Consider the following 25,432-nt stretch of genomic DNA (forward strand, 5'->3'; position numbering starts at 1 on the left):
TAACACAATCTGTAATTAAATCATGTAATATTTTGCACACCAGTCTGATTTTAAAAACATTGAAAAGTTCTAATCAACCCCCAGGGGGCGCCACAGCTATATAGCCAGAAGAAGTTTATTGGTTTTACAAGCTTGACACACATACTAGAGAGCAGGGACCCGCAACACTGGGAAACACACACACTAAATAAACTCATGCTCTTTATTTATCCCATCCTGCTGTCCTTCCTCCAGGGAAGCAGTTGTCAGCAACATCAATGGCGACCGTGGGCCAAGTCCACCCATGTCGAAGAGTGATGCCAACAGCCCTTGATGGTAGTGTCTCGCCTGAAGTGTTTTGGTTCAAGTGGATGTCTCATGATTATGGGAATGCATAACCAACATTTTACTACTCTTAAATCAGTTTGATGAGGCCTTTAAACCTCTAAACAAATATGTCCAGTCAGTACCCCTAAGCCCTTGTGATCAGTAATATCTTATATAAGGATGTGGTCATTTTCTTTCCAGCTGAATTCAGCATGTGGACCTCTCATGGACCCCGAAGTAGAGGGTCTTATTACATGACAACCATTCAGACACCTATTTAGTGGAAACATTGCTTTTCTACATGTGTTACACAACACACACAAACTCAGAAACACACACACACACACACACACTGTAATATGTTCCTGTGGGGGCCAGATCAAATGAAAAAATACACTCACAGAAAAGCGAGACAGATTTTCAGTCATATATTTGTAGGGACTGGTATGTGTCTGACTATGAGGATATATCTCAGTCCAGTCTGACTCACAAGGGACACCCCACAATGTAGAGGAACAAGCCAAGCAGTCCACTGACTCACTTTCCTCTAAAAACACTTACACAGAATGAGCACAAGTGAGTTCACTTTCTATTGGTGAGTTTATCAACTACTCGTCACTCCTTACTAACTTCCACCTCTCTAATAGCTTTGTTTGAAGAGGGAACTCGATAAAAGTAGAATGTAAGACTGAGGTTACAGTCAAAGCCCCAGACGAAAAGAGAGTCAATTCAGACAGTGAGTGGGAGAGACTGTGTGGGAGGTAAAGGTAGAAGAATGATGAGCGGTGGGGTGGAAGAGGGATATGGCTTTCGTTCTGGGTGGAAGATGACTGAGTTGAGATTGTGGGGTCCTGAGAAAGTTTAAATAAACATAAAGAGAGAGATACCAGATTTATTAGCAACATGAGAAAAAGGAAGATGAGGGTGTTCGTGTGCCTGGGTTAAAAGACACAGTGAATGATAAACCGTCAGTTAGACGTTGAGCCGCTGCAGTCAGCATCCAGTCGTGGATGTCGACTCAACAAGTCTTTCCACGCAAGCACGTTGGAAAGTGAGTGCCGACGTTCCTCCTCTCCTACTCAGATCTTCTGCCCTGCTGTACCCCCCACCATCTTCCATTCTTTTGGGGCAGTAGGTAGAGTAGTGCTTTACATTACTTCCATCCTGTCTGTATCTCATTCTCCACTCCACTAATGAGAACATCACTTCAGGGGGCCTACGGGGGGCCTGGCAGGACTTGCCATTTGAACCACATGTTTTTCTAACGGGTAGGGCAACAGACTTCAAACAAAATTAAAGATAATTTGCCAATGCAGCGGTTCTATTCTCTCCAGCTCCACCCTTCCGTGTGTTCTCCCCCCTTCTGTGTGTTCTCCCCCCTTCCGTGTGTTCTCCCCCCTTCCGTGTGTTCTCCCCCTTCCGTGTGTTCTCCCCCCTTCCGTGTGTTCTCCCCCCTGTGGTCAGACACCAGTGTACGGGACACGTGATTCGCTTAATGATCTGGTGAGTTATTAAATCAGTGACTATCACTGACTCATTGTGAATGGAGGAGTGTGTGGTGAACACTGATCTTTCCAAACCTCAACGGAATTTAGGACAGAGTGGAATCAGGCGGCCAGTGTCGGCCAGAGTGTAAATCAGCATCCGAAAATGACACTTTACAAGTTCACTGGGGTTTTTGCAATTTTGAGAATGAGGACTTGTAAATTTGATGTAGTGGAAAAAGAACACGAAAAAACACATACCTGACTAAAAACACTACTGCTGCCTCTACCTTTTCACTTTTAATTCCAACTTCTCTGCTTCGACTTCACTTAATTCCTCAGAGGGCATTGGCGATGAGAAAATAGACAAGGATAGAAAAAGATCTTGTGTTTATATTTGTGCGAGCGTCTGCTTACATTTATTCCGGAGTTGTTTGAAATATAAACTACGGTCCTTATTCCCAATGCTTCCATGAGTCTCCTGATGATAAAGCAATTCCGAGTCCACAGCAAATTCCAACAGAAACCTTTTGACCCTCTGTGGATGCACCAACAAACAGCGTTCGATTCCACAGGGTGACAGTAGTGGAGAAACGGCAACACTGCGAACAGAGTGGCTTGACAAAAACATGGTACCTGTACCTGATAAAAAAGACACAGATGTTGTCACGAGTCCAGAGGCCCAGAGTGCTTGTGTGTTTGTAACACACTGGCTGTGGATCCACTTTACCTAAAGTTGAATCATGCTTATGCCTTGACCCACTCCAGGGCCAAAACGTGTTGCTGAGTCTCCCAAATAAGTCCCTTGTTAGATCTAAAATGCTGATGAATGTCTTCAGAGTGCGAATTATACAATGACAATCGGGGGGTCAACTTCTTCTCCAGGGCGTGTATCGACCCTCCCGACCTGTTGTTTTGACCTCTTTTGGGGGGGTCCAAGTCTTAATTAGGGGGGTCACACCCCCCCAACCCCCCCCCCCCCCCCCCCGTAATTCGCACCCTGAATGTCTTAAGCTTCCCGAGTCTCACCTCTGAGAGCATTGTCCAATGAAACTATCCAACACAATTTATGTACCCAATCCAGCTAAGGCAATGTGGAATGTGACTACTTTTATTGGATAATACTAAGCAGACCATCCCGACAGAGAGGCACCACAGCCTAGTTAAAAGGTATTAAGTAAATAGCCACCTAAATACATAATTGACTTAAATAATAACAAATGATTCCATGGGAAATAAACATTACTGGGTTGTCAAAACTAGGAGGAAGTGAGTCTGAAAGATTCATTGTTGTCACTCCCAGTGTTTAGAATAGCTAGTCTGGATGTCTACTTGGGAATTACCAAGAATGCTACAAGATAAATAATCAATCCCATTATCCCAGTGTCTGTCCGTTTTAGTTTTTTAACCTTTGTCTATCCTTTCCCATTCTCCTCCACCTCTCCCATTCACATGGCCTTCTTCATTTAAAAGTCAGCACCCGTTTTCCCTTTTACTATCCTCCTCATCCATTGACCAAATGAGTCTCTCCAGAGCTCCTTTCCCTCATCCTCTCCCATTCCCTTTCTCCATCATTCTGTCCGCCATTGCCTGTCTGTCCCATTTTTTCCTCTTTTTGAGCGGAAGAGGGTTTGATGTGTGTTGGGCAAAAGAACAAGGGATCGGATACACACCCCAAACAGGAAATGAGAAATTCAAGCAAGTAGTCTGTGTGACTTACAGAGAGAGAGGGAGTGTGTGTCTGTGTGTGTGTGTGTGTGCGTGCGTGTGTGAGAGAGAGACAGAGAGAAGGAAAGAGAGAGGTAGAAAGAGCAAAGATTTTTTTGAGAAAAGAGAAATGGAAATGAGATCCAAACACAGCAGCAAAATAGAAGCAATTGTGGGTGAGTTAAAACAATTTGAAAGAAGAGGGAGTCATCTGGGAGGAACACCCAAAGTTTCCCTGGGATATATTTAAATCCAGTGACCTCCTACTTTTCCCTTTCGGTGACATCAGCCATTCAATACGTTTATCCACCACAGAGTGAAAACGTTCCTCTTTAAAAGTGTCTCAAGGACGACCCACCCATGTCACAGCTTAGGAAGCATAGGATTCTTTCAGTCCTTACATGGCAAGAGCCACCATCCTGCCAACAGACACCGACGTGTTTGTGTGCGCACTTTGTGGACAGACCCACATACCCACACCCTGACAGCAATGCTAATGTGTTAGCCGGCAACACGAGAGCGGTTTCTGCACGCAGCTCATAAAAGGCTCTGTCCTTCTGTCACTTTGCCTGCAGTGGAGAGCGGGATACTTAAGAGCCACAGTTATCCTTTCATCTGGCAGTGTGGTTGTTATTTTCGCGCCCGTTTACGGTAGCGACGTTGTGTTGTGGCGTGGAGTTTGTTTTACTTAGCCGGCACTGTTCCTACTGTTTATGAGCAATGAATGGTGGAGCAACGCACATATGGTCACCCTTCCCCACAAATAGGAACCCACATCATAAGTGACTCAGGATGTGTGGGAAAGCAAGTCTCCTGACCAACGTATGACCATGGTGCATGATAGGAAAGATAGGCTTTGAAAGCTTTCAACAGTCCAGGTGGTCATGAAAAAGCCTCGACACCAAACTATTTTGTTATTCCTCCAGAGACGACTCCAAAAGATGGAATAGGAGGGAATAGACAGGGAATCAGACGTAGAGACAGACACATGGCAACATGCTCTTTCCACAAGCAAACAAGACAGGCCAGCTGAAGTAAATGTCATTTGTGACGTACAAACATTTTTTAATACAGAGAGGACTCTCAAAACATCCAGGATGTTGTGGGAAGCATTTCCACTTCCTGGTCCTCCTACAGTTGGACCTCACTTCCTATCAATTCCTCTGACTTCCTGTCACATCTAATCATATAAATTCGAACACAACTTTGGGCGCATTCCAAACTCATCTTTGGGCCCCTTTCTCTCCAAGGAGCTGTAAGTTTTTTTTTATGACATCACATCCTGTGCTCCTGGGTGGCCTCGTGGATAAGGCTGAAGGAGTTTCAGAAGGAACCGGTGGAAATAAAAATGCTTTAGATTATCCTTGTCCACAGCACACACTGTGGTCAAAGAGACGGGCAAGGGTCCAAGTGCAAATCAGCCTCTCACGTGTACTCACTCACCCACTTACTCACACATACCCATCAAGGTGAGGTTGAAAAAAACAAACATTTTGTATTAATTCAGGACCACAATCCTTGAAAAACATCAAAGATTTCCTAGGATGTATTCAGTGTCATTCCCTCTCTTAATCTTGTATGTTGAAATAGGCGATTTTAATGCCCTTGACAGGAGATGTTGGACATAGTGTGCCATATATGTCTGTCTGCCATCCCAGTCTGCTGCTCTAGTCTTGATGATTCACCATCGCTCGAGGGGCTGGTCTGCACTGCCAGTGCTGAAGCAAACTGGCTTGAATTAGTGGTCAGCTATGAAGGACAGTGTGTTTGCTTAACCACCATTCTCCCTTCCTCTGCCTTTCTGTCCACGTGAGTGTGTGTGTGTACATGATAGCGTGATAGCATGTGAAATCATGTGAGCCCATGGAAGACTAAGGGAGAAGTAACTGTAAACACACCATACTGCATGACAAAGCCCCCCCCCCCCCCTCCCCCGGCACAGGAAGTGGATCTAAAAGAGTGAATCAGATTCTGACCCTAGCCCCTCTCTCACCTCTCCAGCGCTGCCCTGATTAGAACACCAACTTATTTCTTTTTCTGTCTCAACACTCAGCCCCCCCCCCCCCTTCCTCTCTCTCACCCCCCTCCCACCCCCCAGTCTCTGTTCTAAACACACGTATCCCAAGTTTGGTTATGACTCATGGCTTTCTCCTCCACCCATCTCTCTCACACACTCTCCCTCTCCTTTATTCAATCGGTCTGTAATCCCCCCCTCCACCCCGCTTTGGGAAATGATGTGAACCAGCTGTCACACAGATGTGTACCCACATCTTACCTGCTCAGGTGTACAAAACCTCCCACACGGCAGAGAATCAAAGAGCCTGGATGCAAAGAGAAGACCGCCTCCCCCTATCTCTCATTCTCTCTCCAAAGTGCTGTGTACACACAATTTACTTCCAAATATTGAAATGAAATCACACAAACTTCAATAACACGTGTACACTCAAAAAGAAACACACACACACACCCAACCAACAAACACATATGCATGCTGTCCACAGTTCAAAGGATGGCGTGTCATAAACAGAGGGACTGGGAGAGAGGAATGTGTTGTTCAGAACCAAGCGGGAGAAGAGGAAGGGGGGGGGGGGGCTGTAGGAAGAGGGGGGGCTTTCTGACCTCATGTCCTTCTCTCTGGATGTCTATAATAGTTTGGAGGAAAGGGCTGCATACCCTCTCTTTTTGCTGACATAAACCTTGCACGCCCATCAATATGGCCCCACTGACAGGGTAGGCCGTGGATCCCGGTTGCCTAATCAAAAACAGAGCTGAGAGGGACACCCCACCTCCACTACTGCTAGTCCCAGGGCCCATGAGGAGAGTTATGTTACTTTTCTCTACTTTCAGATGAGGTGTGCGAGTGTGTGTATGTGTGCTTAAGTAGCACTCTCACTCTCTCTTACGCACACACACACACACATACACACACACAGGTTTAAAGTGCCACATGAGTTGTGGCTTCAGTCACACCTCTCTTAAAGGGAGTCAGCACGCGGTGACTCATTAGAAGTGAGAGGACATCCAAGACAGACGGATGAGTAAGAGAGTGTGGTTGAGGTCCCCTCCCAGTGGCAAGGTCGCAGGCTGGGGAGAAAGATCTGACCTTCTGACACCCCATACTCACCTACACCACCAACCCCACCACTGTGTTCCGGCCCTCTGGGGTAGTGGGGCTGGGCTATTTAGGGGTCCGCTTGGCCTCTGGATAACTGGAAATTTCTGATGATTGGTTCCACTCCTCTGACCTCTAGACTATGAGGACTGGTCCTCTTTCTTCAGAGAGAGAGAGACAGAGAGAGATAAAGAGAGATAAAGAGAGAGTGAGGGAGAGAGAGAGAGAGAGAGAGGGGGAGAGAGAGAGAGGGGGGAAAGAAGTACAGAGGAAAATGAAAAAATAACTGAGCCAGGAGAGACAGACCATGACAGAGACAGAAAAAGAAAGGGAGAGAAAGACAGAAAGAAAGAAAGAAAGAAGGAGAGAGAAAGACAGGAAAGGAAGGGAGGGACAACTGTCCTGAGATGTAATTGGTACCTTTCCTTTTTTATTATTTATCTCACTTTTTTCCAGCAAATGACTCAGTGCACAACATGCTTTACAACAACTCTGAAACACCGGAGTCAGACACACTCATACGCTCTCAAACACATCATACACACATCCCTCCCTCTCTCTCTCTCTCTCTCTCTCTCTCTCTCTCTCTCTCTCTCTCTCTCTCTCTCTCTCTCTTTCTCTTTCTCTACATTTACATTTCTATATTTAGTCATTTAGCAGACGCTCTTATCCAGAGCGACTTACAGTAAGTACAGGGACATTCCCCCGAGGCAAGTAGGGTGAAGTGCCTTGCCCAAGGACACAACGTCATCTGGCACGGCCGGGAATCGATCTGGCAACCTTCAGATGACTAGCCCGATTCCCCACACCGTTCAGCCACCAGACTGACCAAACTCTCTCTCTCTCTCTCTCTTTCTCTCTCTTTCTCTCTCTCTCTCTCTCTCTCTCTCTCTCTCTCTCTCTCTCTCTCTCTCTCTCTCTCCTCCCTCCCTCCCTCCCCTCCCTCCCTCCCTCCCTCCCTCCCTCCCTCCCTCCCTCCCTCCCTCCCTCTCTCTCTCTCTCTCTCTCTCTCTCTCCCTCCCTCCCTCCCTCCCTCCCTCCCTCCCTCCCTCCCTCCCTCTCTCTCTCTCTCTCTCTCTCTCTCTCTCTCTCCCTCCCTCCCTCCCTCCCTCCCTCCCTCCCTCCCTCTCTCTCTCCTCTCTCTCTCTCTCTCTCTCTCTCTCTCTCTCTCTCTCTCTCTCTCTCTCTCTCACACACACACACACTCACTCACTTATCATAGTTTCCTTCAGAAGTTTCCCCTTTGAAGAAGGCTTATGTTTCTCTTTCTTGCTTTGATCTATCTCATAACTGTAAATGGATCACAGTTTCCTCAGACATTTTGCTGCTACCAAAAATGATGTAACATTGAAAGTTAAAGTGTAATCGTAAAACCAACATATCCATTGTTTTTTTTACATTTTCTTACGGTGTATTGTGTTGGTGTGTGTTCTCTCTTCCTCTCCCGTATAAAAAAGCTCAGAAAGCGTTCTCAAAGACCTGTCCAAGTAGGGCAGGGCAGAGACATGGAGAGGGGAGAGGATGAGAGAGGATAACAAAGAGTTTGAAAGGCATGGTTCCAACTCAGGCAGCGATAACCATCTGCTTTATCGTTGCAGGTGTGAAGAAAAGGGATGACAAGCAGATAACTCCGGGGGGAGAATCTAAAACATTACAATAAAGGCTTTTTGTTACAAAATTTGCTCTCTTTTTTTTGGGAGGGGGGGGATCAACTGAGCTTTAATCCATATCCTTAAATCCTTGGCCAAAAATATTTTTTGTGTCTGTGTTCATGTGTGTGTGTTTACACGTGTGTGTGTGTGTGTTTGTTTGTGTGGTAGGAGCAGAGCAGCACCTGGGGCAACAGAGGGCCATGGCAGCTGTGTCTCTGGAGGGCAGCAGGGTGTGTTATTAAGGTCACAGGAATTACACCAGCTCACTTTACTGCTCCGTGTTTAATGAGTAGTTGTGGCAGAGGATCTGTGGACACATAATTGCCAATGTCGTAGTTGTTCAAATGAGAAGAATTACAAACGCTCTCTCACAAAAAGTGTCAGGGTGACATGTCTTGCATTTTGTATGATCACTTTTCATTGTTTGCCAGTAAAAAAGGGAGCAAATGTAATAGGCAGTATAAGTTGAGTCGACATCGTCTTAAAGACTCTTAACTGGAGAAGTGGTGGAGCACAGCACATGGATGCAATTAGGGAGAGGTTTTGTCAACATTGACTCACATTCACTCAATGTGTTTTGATGAAATCAAACTTCAAAGGACAATGTTTGGAATCAAAATAGTAGTAAAATGACACCTGTTTGGACTTGATATCAGTCTCCTGGACACAAAGCAAACACATTAGCATTTAATGGCAAAATTATATATTTGATCTTTGATAAGGCTCTTCCCCTCTCTCTCTCTCTCTCTCTCTCTCTCTCTCTCTCTCTCTCCCTCTCCCTCTCCGTCTCCGTCTCCGTCTCCGTCTCCGTCTCCGTCTCCCTCTCCCTCTCCCTCTCCCTCTCCCTCTCCCTCTCCCTCTCCCTCTCCCTCTCCCTCTCCCTCTCCCTCTCCCTCCCTCCCTCTTCCTCTCTCCTTCTCCACGGCTGTGGCGATGAGCCCAGGTCTGTGCTATCCAGTGGCAGGATGTTTCAGCACTGTGAGTGTCTGTCCTCTGGGGAGGCAGCAGCTGCTCAGAGGTGAAGGTTGTCGTTAGGTAGAACGATGGACAGACGCTAAACCTCCCTTAAACCTCCCCTCCTGGACTCTAATATCCCCTCCCTGATAGATTTATGTGACACTTAACAATCGCACTGTTTTGTTTTGCTTATTCCCGTGAAAATAAAACAGGTGGAGTCACGGAAAGCTGTTTAATGATCTAATCTCGTCCACCAACACTTTGTTTTTCTGTGGATAATCACTCAGTTTTTCTAATAATTTTGTACTTGAAACATTTCTAGAACACAAAGTTTGCCAAATAAAACAGCACACTTTGTACTTTGGCATTATTAGACAGCTAAGCCTGGCAAGGACTCTAGCCCTGTGGTGTTGGTGGGGGGGGGGGAATTGCATTTCAGGTTATTGTGATTTTCTACTGGCATTCAAACACAAGCCTGCAAGGAAGACATTCCTTTGCTTTTTGAAAAAGCCTTGTGTAACATGAATAAACCAGGAACAAGATAGCACAGATCACTGTCACTTTGCTCGAGTACCATCGCGCCTCTTCGCTCACTCCACCGAGTTGGTTTACAGCTTATGCAAAACAACTAACACTGATCCATTTGGGCCCAGGTCGTGTGTCAGTGAGTTCAGTGTTTGCATGTGCATGTGTACAGAATGTGTTTAATTTTCCATGCTGTCACTGGCCTTAAGTCTGGAACTAACCAACATGTCTAAACCTGCTCTTCTCATTCCCAATTCTAATGAGCTGTCAGAGTCTTGAGACTGAGAAGGAGAGAAAAAAGGAGAGGAGAGACAGAAAGAGAGAGAGAGGTAGAGAGAGAGAGACAGAGAGAATGAGAGGATTAGAGAAAGAGAGATCGAGAGAGAGATATAGACAGTAAATAGGCCTACCCCTTGAGGGAGAAAGTGCCAGGAATGAGGCTGTGTGTCTGGGAATATGGCAGTCTGGGCCCCTCAACCACCTGTGAATCCCAGCTCCACTTCCAGCTCTGCTCGGGCTCCTGTTCTGTCAGGTGCTGTTCAGACCAGGGCAAATAGGAGTGCACTGTTTACCTTACTGTGGGGGAGACCAGGTATACACAGGCCCCTTGCCACCTGCAGATGTTGGCAGGCCATCACTAAGCCCACTTCCACACGCACACACACACACACACACACACGTATACGTTCACACATAACACAAACACATACACACAGAAAGGCATCTCTACATTTAGGAAATACTTGCCTATACTACATTTTCCGTTGCCCTCCAGAAATCTTCCACAATAATGCAATAAATTAACAACATTAATGTTTATTTCAAGTTGCCAAAAAATATATTTACAGTGAAATGAGAATGACAAAATAAGTGCAAATTTAAAGACAGAATTGTGTAAGCTCATTGCTGAAAGTGAAATATTGAAGAAGCTGTTTTCACCTTCTCTTGTGCAAAGAGAACCAATCTAAAAACAAGGAATTAAGACATAAAAAGTCCACTTTGTACTTAAATAAATTGCCAATAAATTGTTCCTAATTTACAACAGCAATGAAAAACAAAAAACAATTGTGTACATAAAGTCAATGGTGCTCCCTTAACATCAACACCACAACCACATCCCCCCTATCCCTCTAAAACATAAACAGACTGAACCAGAGGGGAAAAAACATGGTGCCACCACTAAAACAACCACCGATATTACTCACGGTTTCAACAGCGCACAACCTCTCCAGAGAACACGCCAGCAGACAGAGATGTGACACAGGCTCGCAGACAAAACAGCTTTTTGGAAGGCATGTTGGCTAATACTGGTCTAAGTGATGGACGGTTCGAATGAGACCAAAGGACAATGAGCTGGTCACCAGCGTTAGCCTCTCAAGGAGTCGCCTCAGCACAGGGACAGTCTCTGTGGGCGGCTGGTGATGGATCTCTTCCACAGGAACACCTGGTGCAGCGGAGGAGGCAGGGACGGAGAGCAGGAAAGGACCTAGGAAAGGAAACCACCACCCTTCTGTCCTGTGACTCACCACCACCTTCAGCAAATGTCCTGCGTCTTTCATACGAACGTGTGGTTTGGTGTCCTCTCACGCATGGGCGGCACAACAGGGCTTTGTGGTGACAGTTCGTCTGTTGGTTTGAGAATCCTGAACAGACAGCTGTGGGTAAGGTCCTTGGGGTTACATTTTGGTCCTGTTGGCTCCTACGCCAGTCCTCTTCCCAGCCCCTTGTTCTAAAGGTAGTCTAAACCCTAGCTGTCCTCGCTCACACGTTGCTACATCACAACAAATCAAGATCTGTCCAAAGTAACAAATAAATAAATTCAGTCAATGAAATATATTTTGTATTTTAAAAGCATATATTCATGATATTTCATATGTAAACATACAAAATATCTGTGTAAAAGTCTCTGTCCTTTCTTCGTCCAAAAAAAGCTGAATAAATAAGTCTGGTCTACTGCAGGTAGGGCAGGTCTACTAAGACCTAGATGATGACAGTTGATGTCCACCCATTTCCGTCTTCACTCCACATCCATCCTTCCTCTCTCGCTCCTCTTCCTCTCTGCATTCTCCCACATGAGGTCCTCCACGCGTGTTTGTGTTCAGGAGACAGAGAGCTTGTGAAGGACATCTCCCAAGGCTTCTAGCTGCACTTGCAAGACCTCACAATCATGTTGGACAGCTGTTCCACCTGCGGTGTTCGAAAAAATAAATACGGTGTGATCAGTACCAAAGCATCAATGGCCAAAATTGCGAAGAGTCACAAGCGCACTCAACATCTGTTGTAACACTTGGTCAGCACACAGAGCCAGCGGGTCAGGGTGTACCTTGTGCTGTCTCCCCACGTAGTAGAGAATTGGCAGTGGGTCCAGAACCTGAGGGACACAACAGGGCTGGGCAGATGCTCCAGGATTGTGGTGTTTATACAAGGCCAAGATCTTCAGGAGGAGGAGAAGAACACAGACGTGTCAGCACATCAGTCAGCAAAGCAGCCTGGCCACATCAGCAAGGCCCCTGCCAGGGTAATAGTAACATACAAGGGCTACATTGCAGAGGGTGACTATCATGCCTGTGTGTTAGAGAGAGAGGGAGAGGGGGAGAGAGAGGGAGAGGGGGAGAGAGAGGCATGTGTTTTGTTTGCTCACATTGCTGAGACGATGTGACTACGGTTTAACCTCTTCTACAGCTTATAGAGTGGAGAGGTCACCGGCTACGATATAAAGGGGCACAGTCTGACAATATCAACTTGGCAGATGTGGAGAGGAGAGGTGTTTTGTACCTGAGAATATTTGTTTTCAGCATTCCAGATGTAGGTGCATGACCCCATGCAGTAGTTGGCATGGTAACCCTTTGGTTTATGAATCCACTTCCAGCCCAGATCTTTCCGGAAGTCAATATACAGCTTCCTTACGCAACAGTTCTCTGTCCTTCTGGAACAAAAAGATAAATGTTAAAATGTGCTTAAAGATGTAAAAAAAAAACGAATAAATGAATTTAACAGCACTAGGTAAAATAAAGGGGTAAAAGCTCATGTTTTAGAGGAGAGGTAGGATTGGTTGTTACTCTGTGCAGGTGTCTTCTGCTGTGGTGGCTCGTTTCTTGCGCGAGGTGAGATGACTGCTGCTGTTCAGTGGAATGGACATGGTCAGGATGTGTGGTTTTTGCATGCGTTTGGCAATGGGGGCCAGGTCTCCTCTGTCGTTCTCTGTCAGGCCAGAGATGATGAATTGGAAGTTGTCCACCGGCTTCCCACATTCGCAGTACAATTTCAGCAGTAAGCCCTCCTCCTCCGCTATTAAACACACACACGTACACGTGTCACACCACTACAGTTCTGTTCGGCCCAATAGCAGGGGTTAACCTTGTCGAGGAGCCAGGCGTTGGTACCACCCACTCACCAGAGCCCTGCAGCCAGTCCTTGAGGGTCTGTGTGACATCGAAGGACAGCCAGCGTTCCGCCGAGGAGCTGTAGACAAAGCGTGAGCCGATGTAGCGGGCGTCGGGTCCCAGGCCCTGGTACAGCTCCAGCCTCTGCTCTTTCTCGATGTTAGGCTTCCTGATGAACAGACGGAGCTCAGCGCTGGACAGCAGGTCGGAGTCGCCCACGTTCGCACGCATGTCGGTGATGTTGAACAGCAACTGGTGTTGCTGCTGCGTGCTTCCGCCTGGTGAGGGTGGGACGGTGACAGAGTTATTGACTCAGTTTCCATGAGGGAACTGGAGAGCGCAGGGGATTTATGGTGTGGAAAGCACCTGTAGACTTAGAAGCTGGTGTTTACATTGCACCATTAGACCAAAGCTATCAAACAACCGGGCATTTTACCTGTTTGCACACAACGCTGGCCTTGCCTGATCATGACTCTCAGCTGTGTGTCTGTGTTTTATTAGTGCTCTCATGCAACGTTTGTTTCACAGTTTGTCCGCGACAACACAGTGGAGTCGTTTACCCACTAAAGAAACCGGGCCGCAAGCAAAGCCGACCCACGGATGGAACGTTCCGGCATGTACCTGGAGTTTCATCACCCAGAACCAAGTCGGACAGAAACAGAAACAGGCTGCGATAAGGAGAGAAGGGAGAGAGATAAGACATAAAGAGAGGAAGGGAGCGAGCGAGGCAGGAAGAGAGTAGTTACAGAGGCAGCAAAAGAGAGGGGAAGGTGAAAGAGTTCACATCGTAGTGAGAATATACAGTAAGGCTGTTTAACGCACCACCATGTGAAAACACGCACTGTAGACATGTGTGTTTGCGTGAGTGTGTGGGTGTGTGCATGTATGTTTGTGTGTGTGTGTGTGTGTGCGTGTGCATGGAGACCAAGGTCTGGCCCAGGCCCAAACACTCTGCCCCAGCTTGTCAGGATGAATGATCTAGCGCTCAGCTCCACCACAGCTTCAGTTCTCCCACTCTGGCAACAGAGACTTGGCTCTTCGACAGAACCAGCTGGTACCTGGCTGGACCATGCCGTTTCAGGGCTCAGGGCAGAACTATGTTTGATAGAATCATATTCATCATTGTAAACGTAGGCAGAGTTCTCATACCATATGATATAAACGTGTCAAATAACTTCAAACTTAAAGAAGAAAGAAGGCATTTGTATGGGGCCGAAGCAAACCAGGAGAGCTTTACTCCCTTTGGCAGGCTATGCAAAGCAAAGGGAAGACAGATAATTGCACACCACAGAAGAAGAAGACAAGCAGAGACACACCATGTAATACACCTGCAAGGAAGCCATTGCCTCTGGGTGGAGTGGATAAACCGTTGTTGAACAAGATGAGGGTGGGCCCGTGTTTAAGAAACAGGAAATTACTAAGCCATTTCCCCTATCTGAAGACCTTATCAGTTGTGACATTTATAATAACATTATATTACTCACATCTAGCACCTTAACACATTGTAAGAGATCTACCTCTGAGCTTCAGGGATGTGAAACAGTATAAAAAATGTTGGCAGATGTGACGTATAGGGGAGCATCCCATAACTCTGCATGCCATGCTAACCTGGCGGTAAGGAGCATGGAGTCCTAGCCTGGCGTGTTGCCTGGGTGAGGAGCATGGAGTCCTAGCCTGGCGTGTTGCCTGGGTGAGGAGTATGGAGTCCTAGCCTGGCGTGTTGCCTGGGTGAGGAGTATGGAGTCCTAGCCTGGCGTGTTGCCTAGGTGAGGAGTATGGAGTCCTAGCCTGGCGTGTTGCCTGGGTGAGGAGTATGGAGTCCTAGCCTGGCGTGTTGCCTGGGTGAGGAGTATGGAGTCCTAGCCTGGCGTGTTGCCTGGGTGAGGAGTATGGAGTCCTAGCCTGGCGTGTTGCCTGGGTGAGGAGTATGGAGTCCTAGCCTGGCGTGTTGCCTAGGTGAGGAGTATGGAGTCCTAGTTCTGTGTGCAAGCCTGGGTGTATGAGAGGATTTGTGTGTTCAATGGAAGCCTCTCCCCAGTTAAGCCAGGGACAGCTGTTGTGACAGGTAGAGAGACAGCTCTGTAATTACCTCTGGGAGGAACCAGGATTCCTGCAACAGGCTAAATACTTGCGTCCTCAGTAGGCTTAGGGGCCACCCTCCAACAGCCCCCTCAGCTCCACTGTTCCCTATGCCATCCTCCATCTCTCCCAGAAATAACCTCCCCCCCCTCTCTCCCACTGCACTTTTGCATCAACTTTGCAACCCGGTAAAGGAAGTCTTGGGATCTTTAATCTCCAAATAACCCCTGGCATTGCCACTAGCATGGGCTATTTACCCCTAAACCCTGGTTTGGGCACGTAGCTCCACTCTCACAGTGCTGTCTGGCCTCTTTAATAACTCTCCCGTGTCCTAGCAACATTTTATATGTATGTGAATAGTGAATGCACATGTCTTTCTTTGAATAGTGCTATTACATAGCCTGTAGGCTAGGAGGGAGATGGCATCATTTCAAATTACAGTGGGAACCGAAAGGCACCAAGGCCCCTCAGTGTTATGCACACAAATATGCCTCCCTGAAGGCACCGAAAATGTTCAGAAAACACGTGGTATTCATCGAATGAAAGATCCGCGTGTTGAAATGGTTGAAGGGCATGTTTGTTAAAAAAAATTGTGCCATCATGTCATTAAATCCTTTGTAACTTTACTTGTGATTTATTTTGTAGGAGATGACTCTTAGCAAGGTACAACATACTGATTAGCTAAGGCAGTTATTACCCTTTTCTCTCATTCCTTGCCTAAAACACACACATTTCCGTATGTATACATCCACACACAAACACATACGCACACACACATAATGAATTAGGCATCCTCTCCAAGTTATGTGGAGGACAAAGGTGCTGTCGACGGGCATAGCTGAGGGATAAATAAATGAAGGGATGTTCTGTGCCTTTGCCCGTCCACAGAGGTAGGAAACCTCAGCAGCTTCCCCCCCCCTGGGCATCATGTCCACCGGACCTGAGTCACACACAGACCCGGGTGTATCAGCCTTCCTTCCTGCCAAGCTGCCCAGTCACAAACACACTGATAATAAATCCTGGGAGAGGGGCAGCAGCAAGGAGGAGGAAAGGGAGTACGGGGGGTGGGGGGGGGGCGGTTGGGTGGACGAAAGAGAGAAGGGAGGGGGTTTGTATGGTGGTGGGGAGAAAGCGTGAGAGGGGGAAGAGAGATAAGGAAGGGGGGGGGGGGGGGGGGGGGGGGTAGGGTGGGGGGGTGACAGAGTAGGGAGAACCCAGTGCTCATGTTACAGGAAACCCCCAGAAGATATCCCAAGTGGGGAGAGGGGATAGAAAGAGAAAGAGAGAATTACATGTCCTCTCTCTCACTGAATTCGAACCATACCCCCCCCCCCGTTTGTTGTCTGTTCTTTTGACATTCGTCTTAGCAGAACTAAATCATGGCTTTGTTCTTCTTTGGTCTTAGACATGGTCTTAGACATCATTGCACATTTATGCTGTTTTTTTTTTCTTCCTGTTCGAAAGGGCGGATTGAAAGGAGGACGGTTGCCCGGAGCGTGATTGGGGGTGCAAGAACGGAAAGTAGCAGATGACTTTGCTTACACACACATGAAGCCAACAAAACAAACAATACGACTGTAAAAATGCCAAGAATACCAAGAGAACAACATCATAACAGATGGAATACCCGGTCTTGTAAACGTATTTCTCGCCTGATCTCTAAACCTTTCAAACTGCCTAAAGATGTCTGAGAGGGAGCAGAAGGGGGTACACATGTTAAGGGAATTTATGGGTATTTAAGTTCCAAAAGGCAATCAATCACTTTACCGGTGAAGTCTGCTACGCATTACATATTAGGTTTCTACATTTTGTTCAGACAGGGATTCAACCATGACCAGCCTCCTTCTCAAAGACCCAGTGTGTGTCTGTGTGTGTGTGTTCGCGCTCACGTGTCTGTACGTATAATGAAGTTAGTGTGTATAAACAGTCTCTCCACTCGCCTGTTTTCATGAAGAACTTGTGAGGTTGCTTGGCGAAGTACTCTTCCTCCTCCAGCTGGGGCGAGAAGGTTTGGGCCTGGTGCTCCTTGATCATGTCCTCCGTGCTGTTGTAAAGGGAGACCAGCGAGGCTGGGATCTCCTCCCCCTCCGCCTCCTTATCCACCTCGGGCTCCTTGGGCAGCCGCAGCTTGCTGAGGATCTGGCCCCTGATGGCCTCGATCCGCTTCTTCTTCACCAGCTCCAGGTCCAGGGTCTTACAGGTGGACATGCTGCCAACGCTGCCTACTACCGAACACAGCGCCATCAACGCTAAGCTTGCCAGCCTCATGGTCGATCCGTATCTGCTTGTCAACTCAGTGGCTCTGTGCTTCAGTGGTCAACAGCTCTACACCTCCCTCTCCCTCTCTCTTTCTCTCTCTCTCTCTCTCTCTCTCTCTCTCTCTCTCTCTCTCTCTCTCTCTCTCTCTCTCTCTCTCTCTCTCTCTCTCTCTCTCTCTCTCTCTTTCTATGTCCAAGTGCTCTGGAGGGAACAGTGAATCACTCAGGAGAGAGAGGTGCGACTGACGCAAGGTGTTTATAGCCCACAGAACACAATTACAGCACTGTGGCGCAGGGAGCTGCTAATACTGCTGCCGCTGTTGTCACTGCTGCTCTGGAAATCACCTCGGCCAGGAGGAGCCAGGTGGGGAGAATCCCGCAGACAGACAGGGCTCAGTGAGCCGACCTTCTGACTCAGCTTTAGGTGAGCGCGTTCGGATGCTCACACTGTGTCCAAGCCAAACAGAACTGTCAAATATCCTCAAGGCCACTGAGGCACAGTGCCTGCTAGACCTGAGTCTGACCGGTCCCTACGGTGACGGCAACACAGAGAGTCTATCTGGTTTCTCTTCGGGATAATTCCAATCCTGTTTCGCTGTAGGCAAATACATGCACTGCTGTATGAGAACGCAACTCTCAATCACTGAGTCACCTCAAAGCTGGGTGATTAATATATCTGCTTCACCCTCTTGACCTCTGTATGACTGTTTTAACTATTTTACATAGCTGTTATTTAGACAACCCAAACATGTACATGCTGTACACAAAGAGTCTAAAGGGGATCTTTTCTCAAACTTTCCAAAAGACAAAAAATGGTGTGCTCCTATGTTCCCCTCTGAAGCTCCATCAGATGATTTCTTGTTTCCTGTGCCCAAAAGATAGATTTCCCAGTGGGAATGAGTCAGCCGTGAGTCGATCAGATAGAGGGTCAGGGAGAGCATTAACAAAAACACTGGTTCTCACAACGGCAAGCACCAAGATCAGAAGAGTCTTCCAAGCAGGTCTCCGTCAGCAAACTAAGAGCAACTGTGTATAAAAAAAGAAAGAAAACTGTGTAAGCTCAAGTGAAAGTCATATTTATGGGTTATGTATCTACTGTAAATCTTCAGTAGTTCCCAAAAAGTAACTACCTGTTTTTCACAATAGCAGCGTGTGCTAATGAGTGAATAATATAAAAAACAAAAGGCCTCTTACCAAACTATTATAAGACACTATCAAAAAAGTTTCCTCTGTTATTCTGTTAGTTATTCTGACAGGTACCTGTATGTGAAGAACAGAGCAGCCTCGGCCCAATCCTGGGAGAAGACAGAAGAGATGTACGCTACTTGTCCTTGGTGAGGGGACCCACCAGAGCCTACATTGAGACACAGCAGCAGTAGCTAGGTGAAACCGAAGTGAAGAGTTACAAGGACTCTCACTTCTCACTGCGCTGGTGATCAAATTGCAGTGTCTTTTGTCGTCCTCTGCCCCTCAGTCTGCCTCCTTTCTCCGGTCCTGAGTCGGCAGCCCCTTAACTTGAACACACTTCACACCTTTTCTCGTCTTCTTGTATTCCCGCTCCGGACAGAACAGCTTTTACACACTATCTCTAATTGTCCCTCTCTCTTTCTTTTTCCGTTCCTCACGCTCTCTCCCTCCCTCTCTCTCTCTCTCTCTCTCTCTCTCTCTCTCTCTCTCTCTCTCTCTCTCTCTCTCTCTCTCTCTCTCTCTCTCTCTCTCTCTCTCAGCAAGCACTCTCTCTACCTAACGCTTGTCAGAGCTTGCTGGTGACAAAATGATTTGTGTGAGCTCTACGTTCAGCTAGCTTTTCTTCCCCCCCCTTCTTTTTTTTTGTCTGGTTCCTGTCACTTGTCTAATAGAGCGAGGATCTCTCCGCCCAGGAAATGAGGGTAACGGTCGCAGTGTGCAACATCTGCTCAGGAACAGAGCTCTGTAGCTTGTTCTCTGTCCATGCAAGGAAGCCTGGAGCTGGCTGACCGACTCAGAACCACTAGGCTCTCTCACACTTCAGGGCCTGTCTGCCACTCCGACCGTTTTGGCTGACATGTCAACAAGCCTTGCATGGCACTAGTGCCTGCCATGCAAAAGACTGCATGCTGAACTCTGAACTCTGAACTGAAGGCTCTGGAAGGACACTGGTACTACTACACATGTAGAGTAAAAACAGGGCTGAATCTGTATTCCTTTCTGTATCACTTTCATGTATTGTCTCTACAAGGAAGTGAGGTCAAAATCCCCCAATTGTAATGTATTTATGACAAGTTAATACAAGTCACAAATTAACTACTATATTATACATGAAAGACAGACATCCGTCTCATGAAATTTAAATAAGGAATCTAATAAAATATAAAGCAGACAAAGAAAAAAAATTAAGGTTATTGTTATAGTTACTATAAAACAGGGAAAACACAGGCAAAATCCCCTCAAATTACAGGGGAACAATTAAGTACATAGAGGAACAATAAACAAGGATAGTCCTTGTGCAGCAAGGCAGTTTCTATAGTCATAAAAATGCCTAGCTTGATAAAAAAAAGTAATAATAATATCATTTTATTGATCTATTACTTATTTATTATGACAGTGTGAAGAGACGGCAACCTTTGAGTGGATTTATAGGGGTACATTGCCGCCTAGTGGAAACAATAGCGAGTTTGATTGAATTTTCACAGGTCCCTTCAGGGGCTCCGTAAAAAAAGTTTGGAAAGTTTGGACAAAAAGTTTGTCAAAATTGACCATTATTTCGAAAAAAAGGTTTAAAAAGTCAGCTTAAAATAAAAAGTTGAAAATAAAAATTTACAAAAAAAAGTTTGCATCAGTGACAAGTACGTTTGGAAAGTTTGAACAAATCATTTCAAAAAAGTTTTGAACAAAAAAAGCCTTAGTATAGATAGTCCACATATTTTTTATTTAGGTCCCTATATGTTTATTGTATGTAGCCTACCTTCCTGCCAAAGTAAATTCCTTGTCTGTGCAAACTTTCATGGCGAATAAATCCCTTTCTGATTTTGATTCTGATAGCTTTGTAGGCCTACCACACAAACTCACAACACACAGGGTTGAGCAAACTATAGCTTCATGCGCAGTTTACGTATATATTGTGTGTGAATTTGCAGTGACGGTGACGGGCAACTGTCGTTGGATGACTTGCCTACCGTTGTTCTCAGAGACGCGCTAGTTTCCATGGGAAAAGGGAAATGCACATAAGCGTCTAATCACTCCGCTCGTTCTCGCAATAGGCTATAGTCTTTGACACCGACAAGGCAACAACATAAACAACAATATGACGTGAAGCCCATTGCTTTTGGAGTTCGTGGACTCATTAGGACGGGTGTGAAACCATAGGCTACAGGTGTTGGCGAAGCACGGTAACGGTCGCATGTTTGCGTTTTAACTGAACGAACCAGTTAACAAATGTAATGGAAATGACCAGAATTGAGGTTTGATACAAAGTTCTATACAAAATGTAAACGTGACATAGGCTGCAGAGTACAAATATGAAGATGGTACCCTCATATGCATCAGGGGTATGGGAAAATAATTTTCCTTACAAATTCAGTCCATGACAGTCCTCTCTGAATCTAAAACTAAATTGCTGATGGAGAAATACGAGAAACTGGCCAAGATCGGAGAGGGATCCTACGGCGTGGTTTTCAAATGCAGACACAGAGACAGTGGCCAGATAGTTGCCATCAAGAAGTTTGTTGAGTCAGAAGACGATCCAGTCATCAAGAAGATAGCACTCAGAGAAATACGTATGCTGAAGGTAAGGAAAGAACAGGCTCGGTATCACGTCTATCAGTTACAATTATTACTCAATGATGAACTCAGACACTAACACAGGAGGCTTGTCTGTTGGCCCTGCAGCAGCTGAAGCACGTGAACCTGGTAAACCTCCTGGAGGTGTTCCGGAGGAAGAGACGTCTTCATCTGGTGTTTGAGTTCTGTGAGCAGACTGTTCTCAACGAGCTAGACAAACACCCCAGAGGGTACGTTTGTCTTCATCTCTCTCGTTTAATGACAGATAGTCTTAGGTAAGGATGGGACTTTTTTGTTTAGCTATTGTATTGGGTTTTATTAAGCATAGGCCTGTCATTCCTAATCATTGAGATTTTTGAAATTAGCTTGAACTTAGCTTGATGAAGCCACACTTTATTATATAGTATTTATTAGTATAAAACTAGTGAGTCAGTGCTTTCCACTGCGAAAGAAAAAGATGACTTTGAACAGCTGAAAACCTTTATTTAAAAATATGTTTCTTCTTATAGGTAGCCTACCTAACCGGATAACAGTAATTTGTACATATAACAACTCTGGGATCTGCTTTCTTCTTCATTTGCACAGAGGTTACCATGTAATCCAATAGTTCCATGTGTGTGTTCATTTGTCTGACTGGCAGTGACAGAGTGGACCAATGAGGGCCGCGGGGGGTGAATTACATAGATGGAGTCCGGAGTGTTGCTAGTCAAGACAAAAGACATGGAAGATTAGCAGCCAAGAGAGGAGGAAGAAAATACAGTATCCTGGCCTTTAACTTGTTATGTGCCTAGCACACTCCCTCACACAGTGAAGGACAAAGGGACGTCTATTTATGTTGTGTGGAACTGCACAATTTTTGCTTGGCCACAATTAATATTTGCTGCTTGACTACATTTCCCTATTCCGCAAGCCTCTGCTGTCGAAACCCTAGCTGCCCCTGAAAACAAAGGCGCAGGTTGCCTTGGGAGACAGGCGTACGGTTACCTGGGCGACAAGGGAGCAGTTTAAAGCAACAAACTCCTTTTTTAGAAATAATGGGAGCATACTGTATATGAAAATATACTTGCACTTAGAGATTCATGTTGTTTAATTGTAACTTGCTTAACTACATGCTCTTATGGTTTCTTCCCTTTAAGCACTTATTTTTTGGTTGTTCACAATGTGTGCTTCTTGTTTTTGGCTACCCGCAAAGCTTTGGGGCTATCTTGTTGTTATTATCAGTGACCTATGCACTTTGTAAAGCTCTCTCTTGGAAGTCGCTTTGGATAAAAGCGTCTGCTAAATGAATAAATGTAAATGTAAATGTAAAACATAGGAACATTATGTGTGTTGTACATTTACTCCAATAATAAGCTGTTTCCCCATGTTTCTTGTTTACTATAGTGTCCCTGAGGCTCAGTTGAAGAGTATAGTTTGGCAGACTTTACAGGCAGTGAACTTCTGTCACAGACACAACGTGAGGTTTATACCCCATAAATGTCTTAACGCTAAGATGCTTCTGAATGCTTAAGTGTCATGCTAGACCTGTAGTTTCCTGTCTGACATACCTGTCTTTATGATACTAAAACATGACACCATTTATCTGTCTAGTCATTGTCTTTTCTACCTCTATTTCCGTCGTCTCTGTCCTTAGTGTGTATTTGTGTCATCACGAGACAGTGTATCCGTGTCACACTAACGTTCTGTGTGTGACAGTGTATCCACCGCGACGTGAAGCCAGAGAACATCCTACTCACAAAGACGGGAGTGATCAAGCTCTGCGACTTCGGCTTTGCCAGGATCCTCAGTAGGTCATGCCGGAGAACCCACAGGTCATGTGGAGAACCCACACGTCATGTGGAGAACCCACACATTTATGTGCGTTTAGCGTCACTGTCTTTCGGATGACTAATTCAACATGTAGCCTGTATCCGGCCCTGCTTCGGGGCCCCTCACTATCAGTGCAGTGTGAACGCTGAAGACAGAGATCCGTTCAGCCAGTTAGTCTGTCAGTGGCTCTGTTTACCTCCTGTCTCTGGTTTCAGTGCATTGTTACCATACATTAACATGCAGTGATCACTCAGTCAGTAGGGCTTGTAATCCCCTCAGTTTGTAAAGAACATGTGTGTCATTCAATGTCTCGGTATTTATGCACGTGCCGGGCGTGCGTTTTTCTGTGTGTGTGTGTGTCTTTCTGTGTGTGTGTGTGTCAGCGGGGCCAGGGGACGAATACACAGACTACGTGGCGACCCGCTGGTACCGTGCTCCAGAGCTGCTGGTGGGTGATACCCAATACGGCCCGGCAGTGGATGTGTGGGCGCTGGGGTGCGTCTTCGCAGAGCTTCTCCACGGGAACCCCCTCTGGCCCGGAAGATCGGATGTAGACCAGCTGTACCTCATCAGGAGAACACTAGGTAGACCTCAAAGGGGGGCGGGGCAAACATTCAGAGACACGTCGTGGTTAATCGGATATACACACGAGACCGCTTCCAGAGATCGCTTCCTTCTCGTTTGATTGGCCGACCGCTGACCATGTGATACTCTGCCCTCAGGCGACCTCATCCCGCGCCACCAGCAGGTGTTCCGCTCCAACGTGTTCTTCAGCGGAGTCAGCATCCCTGAGCCTGACACCACGGTAGGTGGTGTCCTCGTGAACGCCTCCCCCCTTCAAACCCCCCCCCCCCCCCCCCCGCCTGAGGCAGGTGTGGAGAGGGGAGCGGTGGAAAGAGAGTGCAGGATGGGTTAAGCTTGTTGTCTGATTGGTGTCGTTGTCCATACAGGAGCCCCTGGAGAAGCGCTTTCATGCCGTGCCTCCACACGCGCTCACCGTCATGAAGGTGGCCGCTTTTACTCCGTCAGCAACCATATGTGATGTGTGTGTGTGGGTGTTTAGCGAAATACCGTAGGGAGTCATAGTCCCACTGGGCTAGTCGTACTCATCCTCATGGTTTTGTGTGTCCCGTGTTCAGTCGTGCCTGGTGATGGACCCTTCCCTGCGCCTGTCCTGTGAGGAGCTGCTGGAGCTGCCTTACTTCCAGGAAGACGGAGGAGGCAGCTGGGGCCGCGAGGGCGAGCGTCCAGGGAGACGCCATGACAAGGGCACCAGGCGCAGGCAGGCAGGGGTGAGCTCCAGAGGCTGTCTCTCTCTTGCTCTCTCTCTCTCCCTTTCTCTCTCTATCACGCTGTCACTCACTCAATATCACTCACTCACTCTCTCTCTTGCTCTCTCTCTCTCCCTTTCTCTCTCTATCACGCTGTCACTCACTCTCTCTCTCACTCACTCTCTCATTGTCTCTCTCTCTGCATATCCTCAAGTTTAGCTTCTAAACCCATCTGTGTCTCCAGCCTCAGTATCTGCCTCAACTGCAAAGCAGCAACATCTCACCAGCACCTGATATCAAGAAACAAGTCAAACACAGATATGACCATCACCTCCCCAACATCTAACACGGAGACCGGGGAAACACGAAACTCTGAATTCCAAAAGAAAAAAAGAGTGACCATATGAGAGAATAGTTGTTGTGCACTGTCAGGCCTTGGGTAGCGATGTGTGTGTGTGTGTGTATGACAGAGTGAGTAGTTTTGGGGGTAAAGAGTGTTTAATCTTTAAATGGGAAGACTGCACTTTAGATAAATAAGTTAATGTGTTACGGTTTAAAGGACGTTGATTAGTTGTTGTCGGGTAACTACTCGATTAACAAAAGTAAAGCTGCAGAAAATGTGTTAGATTAGTGAGTAGAAAGGAGAAGTTAGTAGCCTGTTATGCTCAGAATGTTGCTTAAGCCAGGCTATAGTGTCACTACAAAAAAACATTGTTTTTTTTCAACAAATATCACTGGTGTGCCAACATCTCTGGGAGAAATGCACTATATATATATATATCATTATAATTTAAACCGATACTTTCTTCTTCCAGTTGGACATTATATAGACAGTCTTTTAAATAATTGATTTAATCCCCATCAATTAAGTTAGTAATTGATGTATCTTATTAATAGTGGATAGTTAGGAAAATATACAACAATTTTGACAAATGTACATTATATTTCAAAAACATTCCCTTTTTCTTAATAATATCCATTCTGTGTAATAAAGTTCATATTGACATCAATAGACAAGTAGGAAAATTGTATAATATTTAATAAAATCTATGATGAAAGTATATATATTGTGTTGGGGGCATGCTGGGTTTAAAATCACCCAGAGACATTTACATTTAGAAAACAAAGAT

General features: G+C 46.2%; 2 protein-coding genes across 4 annotated transcripts; one reads left to right on the plus strand and one right to left on the minus strand.

Moving 5' to 3' along the window:
- Positions 1-10,543: 10,543 nt before the first annotated feature.
- Positions 10,544-19,126, minus strand: tgfb1a (transforming growth factor, beta 1a). 2 transcript variants are annotated; one of them, XM_047035708.1, is made up of 7 exons: positions 18,724-19,126; positions 17,146-18,489; positions 13,138-13,404; positions 12,803-13,031; positions 12,519-12,666; positions 12,067-12,177; positions 10,544-11,930 (listed from the first exon to the last, which is right to left on the minus strand). In XM_047035708.1, the coding sequence occupies exons 2-7, from the start codon at positions 17,471-17,473 to the stop codon at positions 11,883-11,885; spliced, it is 1,131 nt and encodes a 376-aa protein (XP_046891664.1). In that variant the 5' UTR covers positions 17,474-18,489; positions 18,724-19,126; the 3' UTR covers positions 10,544-11,882. The 2 variants fall into 2 exon arrangements, with proteins under 2 accessions (XP_046891664.1, XP_046891663.1); XM_047035707.1 differs by having other exon boundaries at positions 12,519-12,669.
- A 1,448-nt stretch (positions 19,127-20,574) lies between these two features.
- Positions 20,575-25,378, plus strand: LOC124477845 (cyclin-dependent kinase-like 1). Of its 2 annotated transcripts, none has more exons than XM_047035904.1 (9): positions 20,575-21,229; positions 21,331-21,497; positions 22,606-22,678; positions 22,918-23,008; positions 23,415-23,615; positions 23,754-23,836; positions 23,982-24,038; positions 24,171-24,323; positions 24,547-25,378. In XM_047035904.1, the coding sequence occupies exons 1-9, from the start codon at positions 21,026-21,028 to the stop codon at positions 24,646-24,648; spliced, it is 1,131 nt and encodes a 376-aa protein (XP_046891860.1). In that variant the 5' UTR covers positions 20,575-21,025; the 3' UTR covers positions 24,649-25,378. The 2 variants fall into 2 exon arrangements, with proteins under 2 accessions (XP_046891860.1, XP_046891861.1); XM_047035905.1 differs by having other exon boundaries at positions 20,576-21,229; positions 21,331-21,452; positions 24,547-25,377.
- The last annotated feature ends 54 nt before the right edge of the window (positions 25,379-25,432 follow it).

The sequence above is a fragment of the Hypomesus transpacificus genome, chromosome 15, assembly GCF_021917145.1.
Source record: "Hypomesus transpacificus isolate Combined female chromosome 15, fHypTra1, whole genome shotgun sequence".
NCBI lineage: Eukaryota > Metazoa > Chordata > Actinopteri > Osmeriformes > Osmeridae > Hypomesus > Hypomesus transpacificus.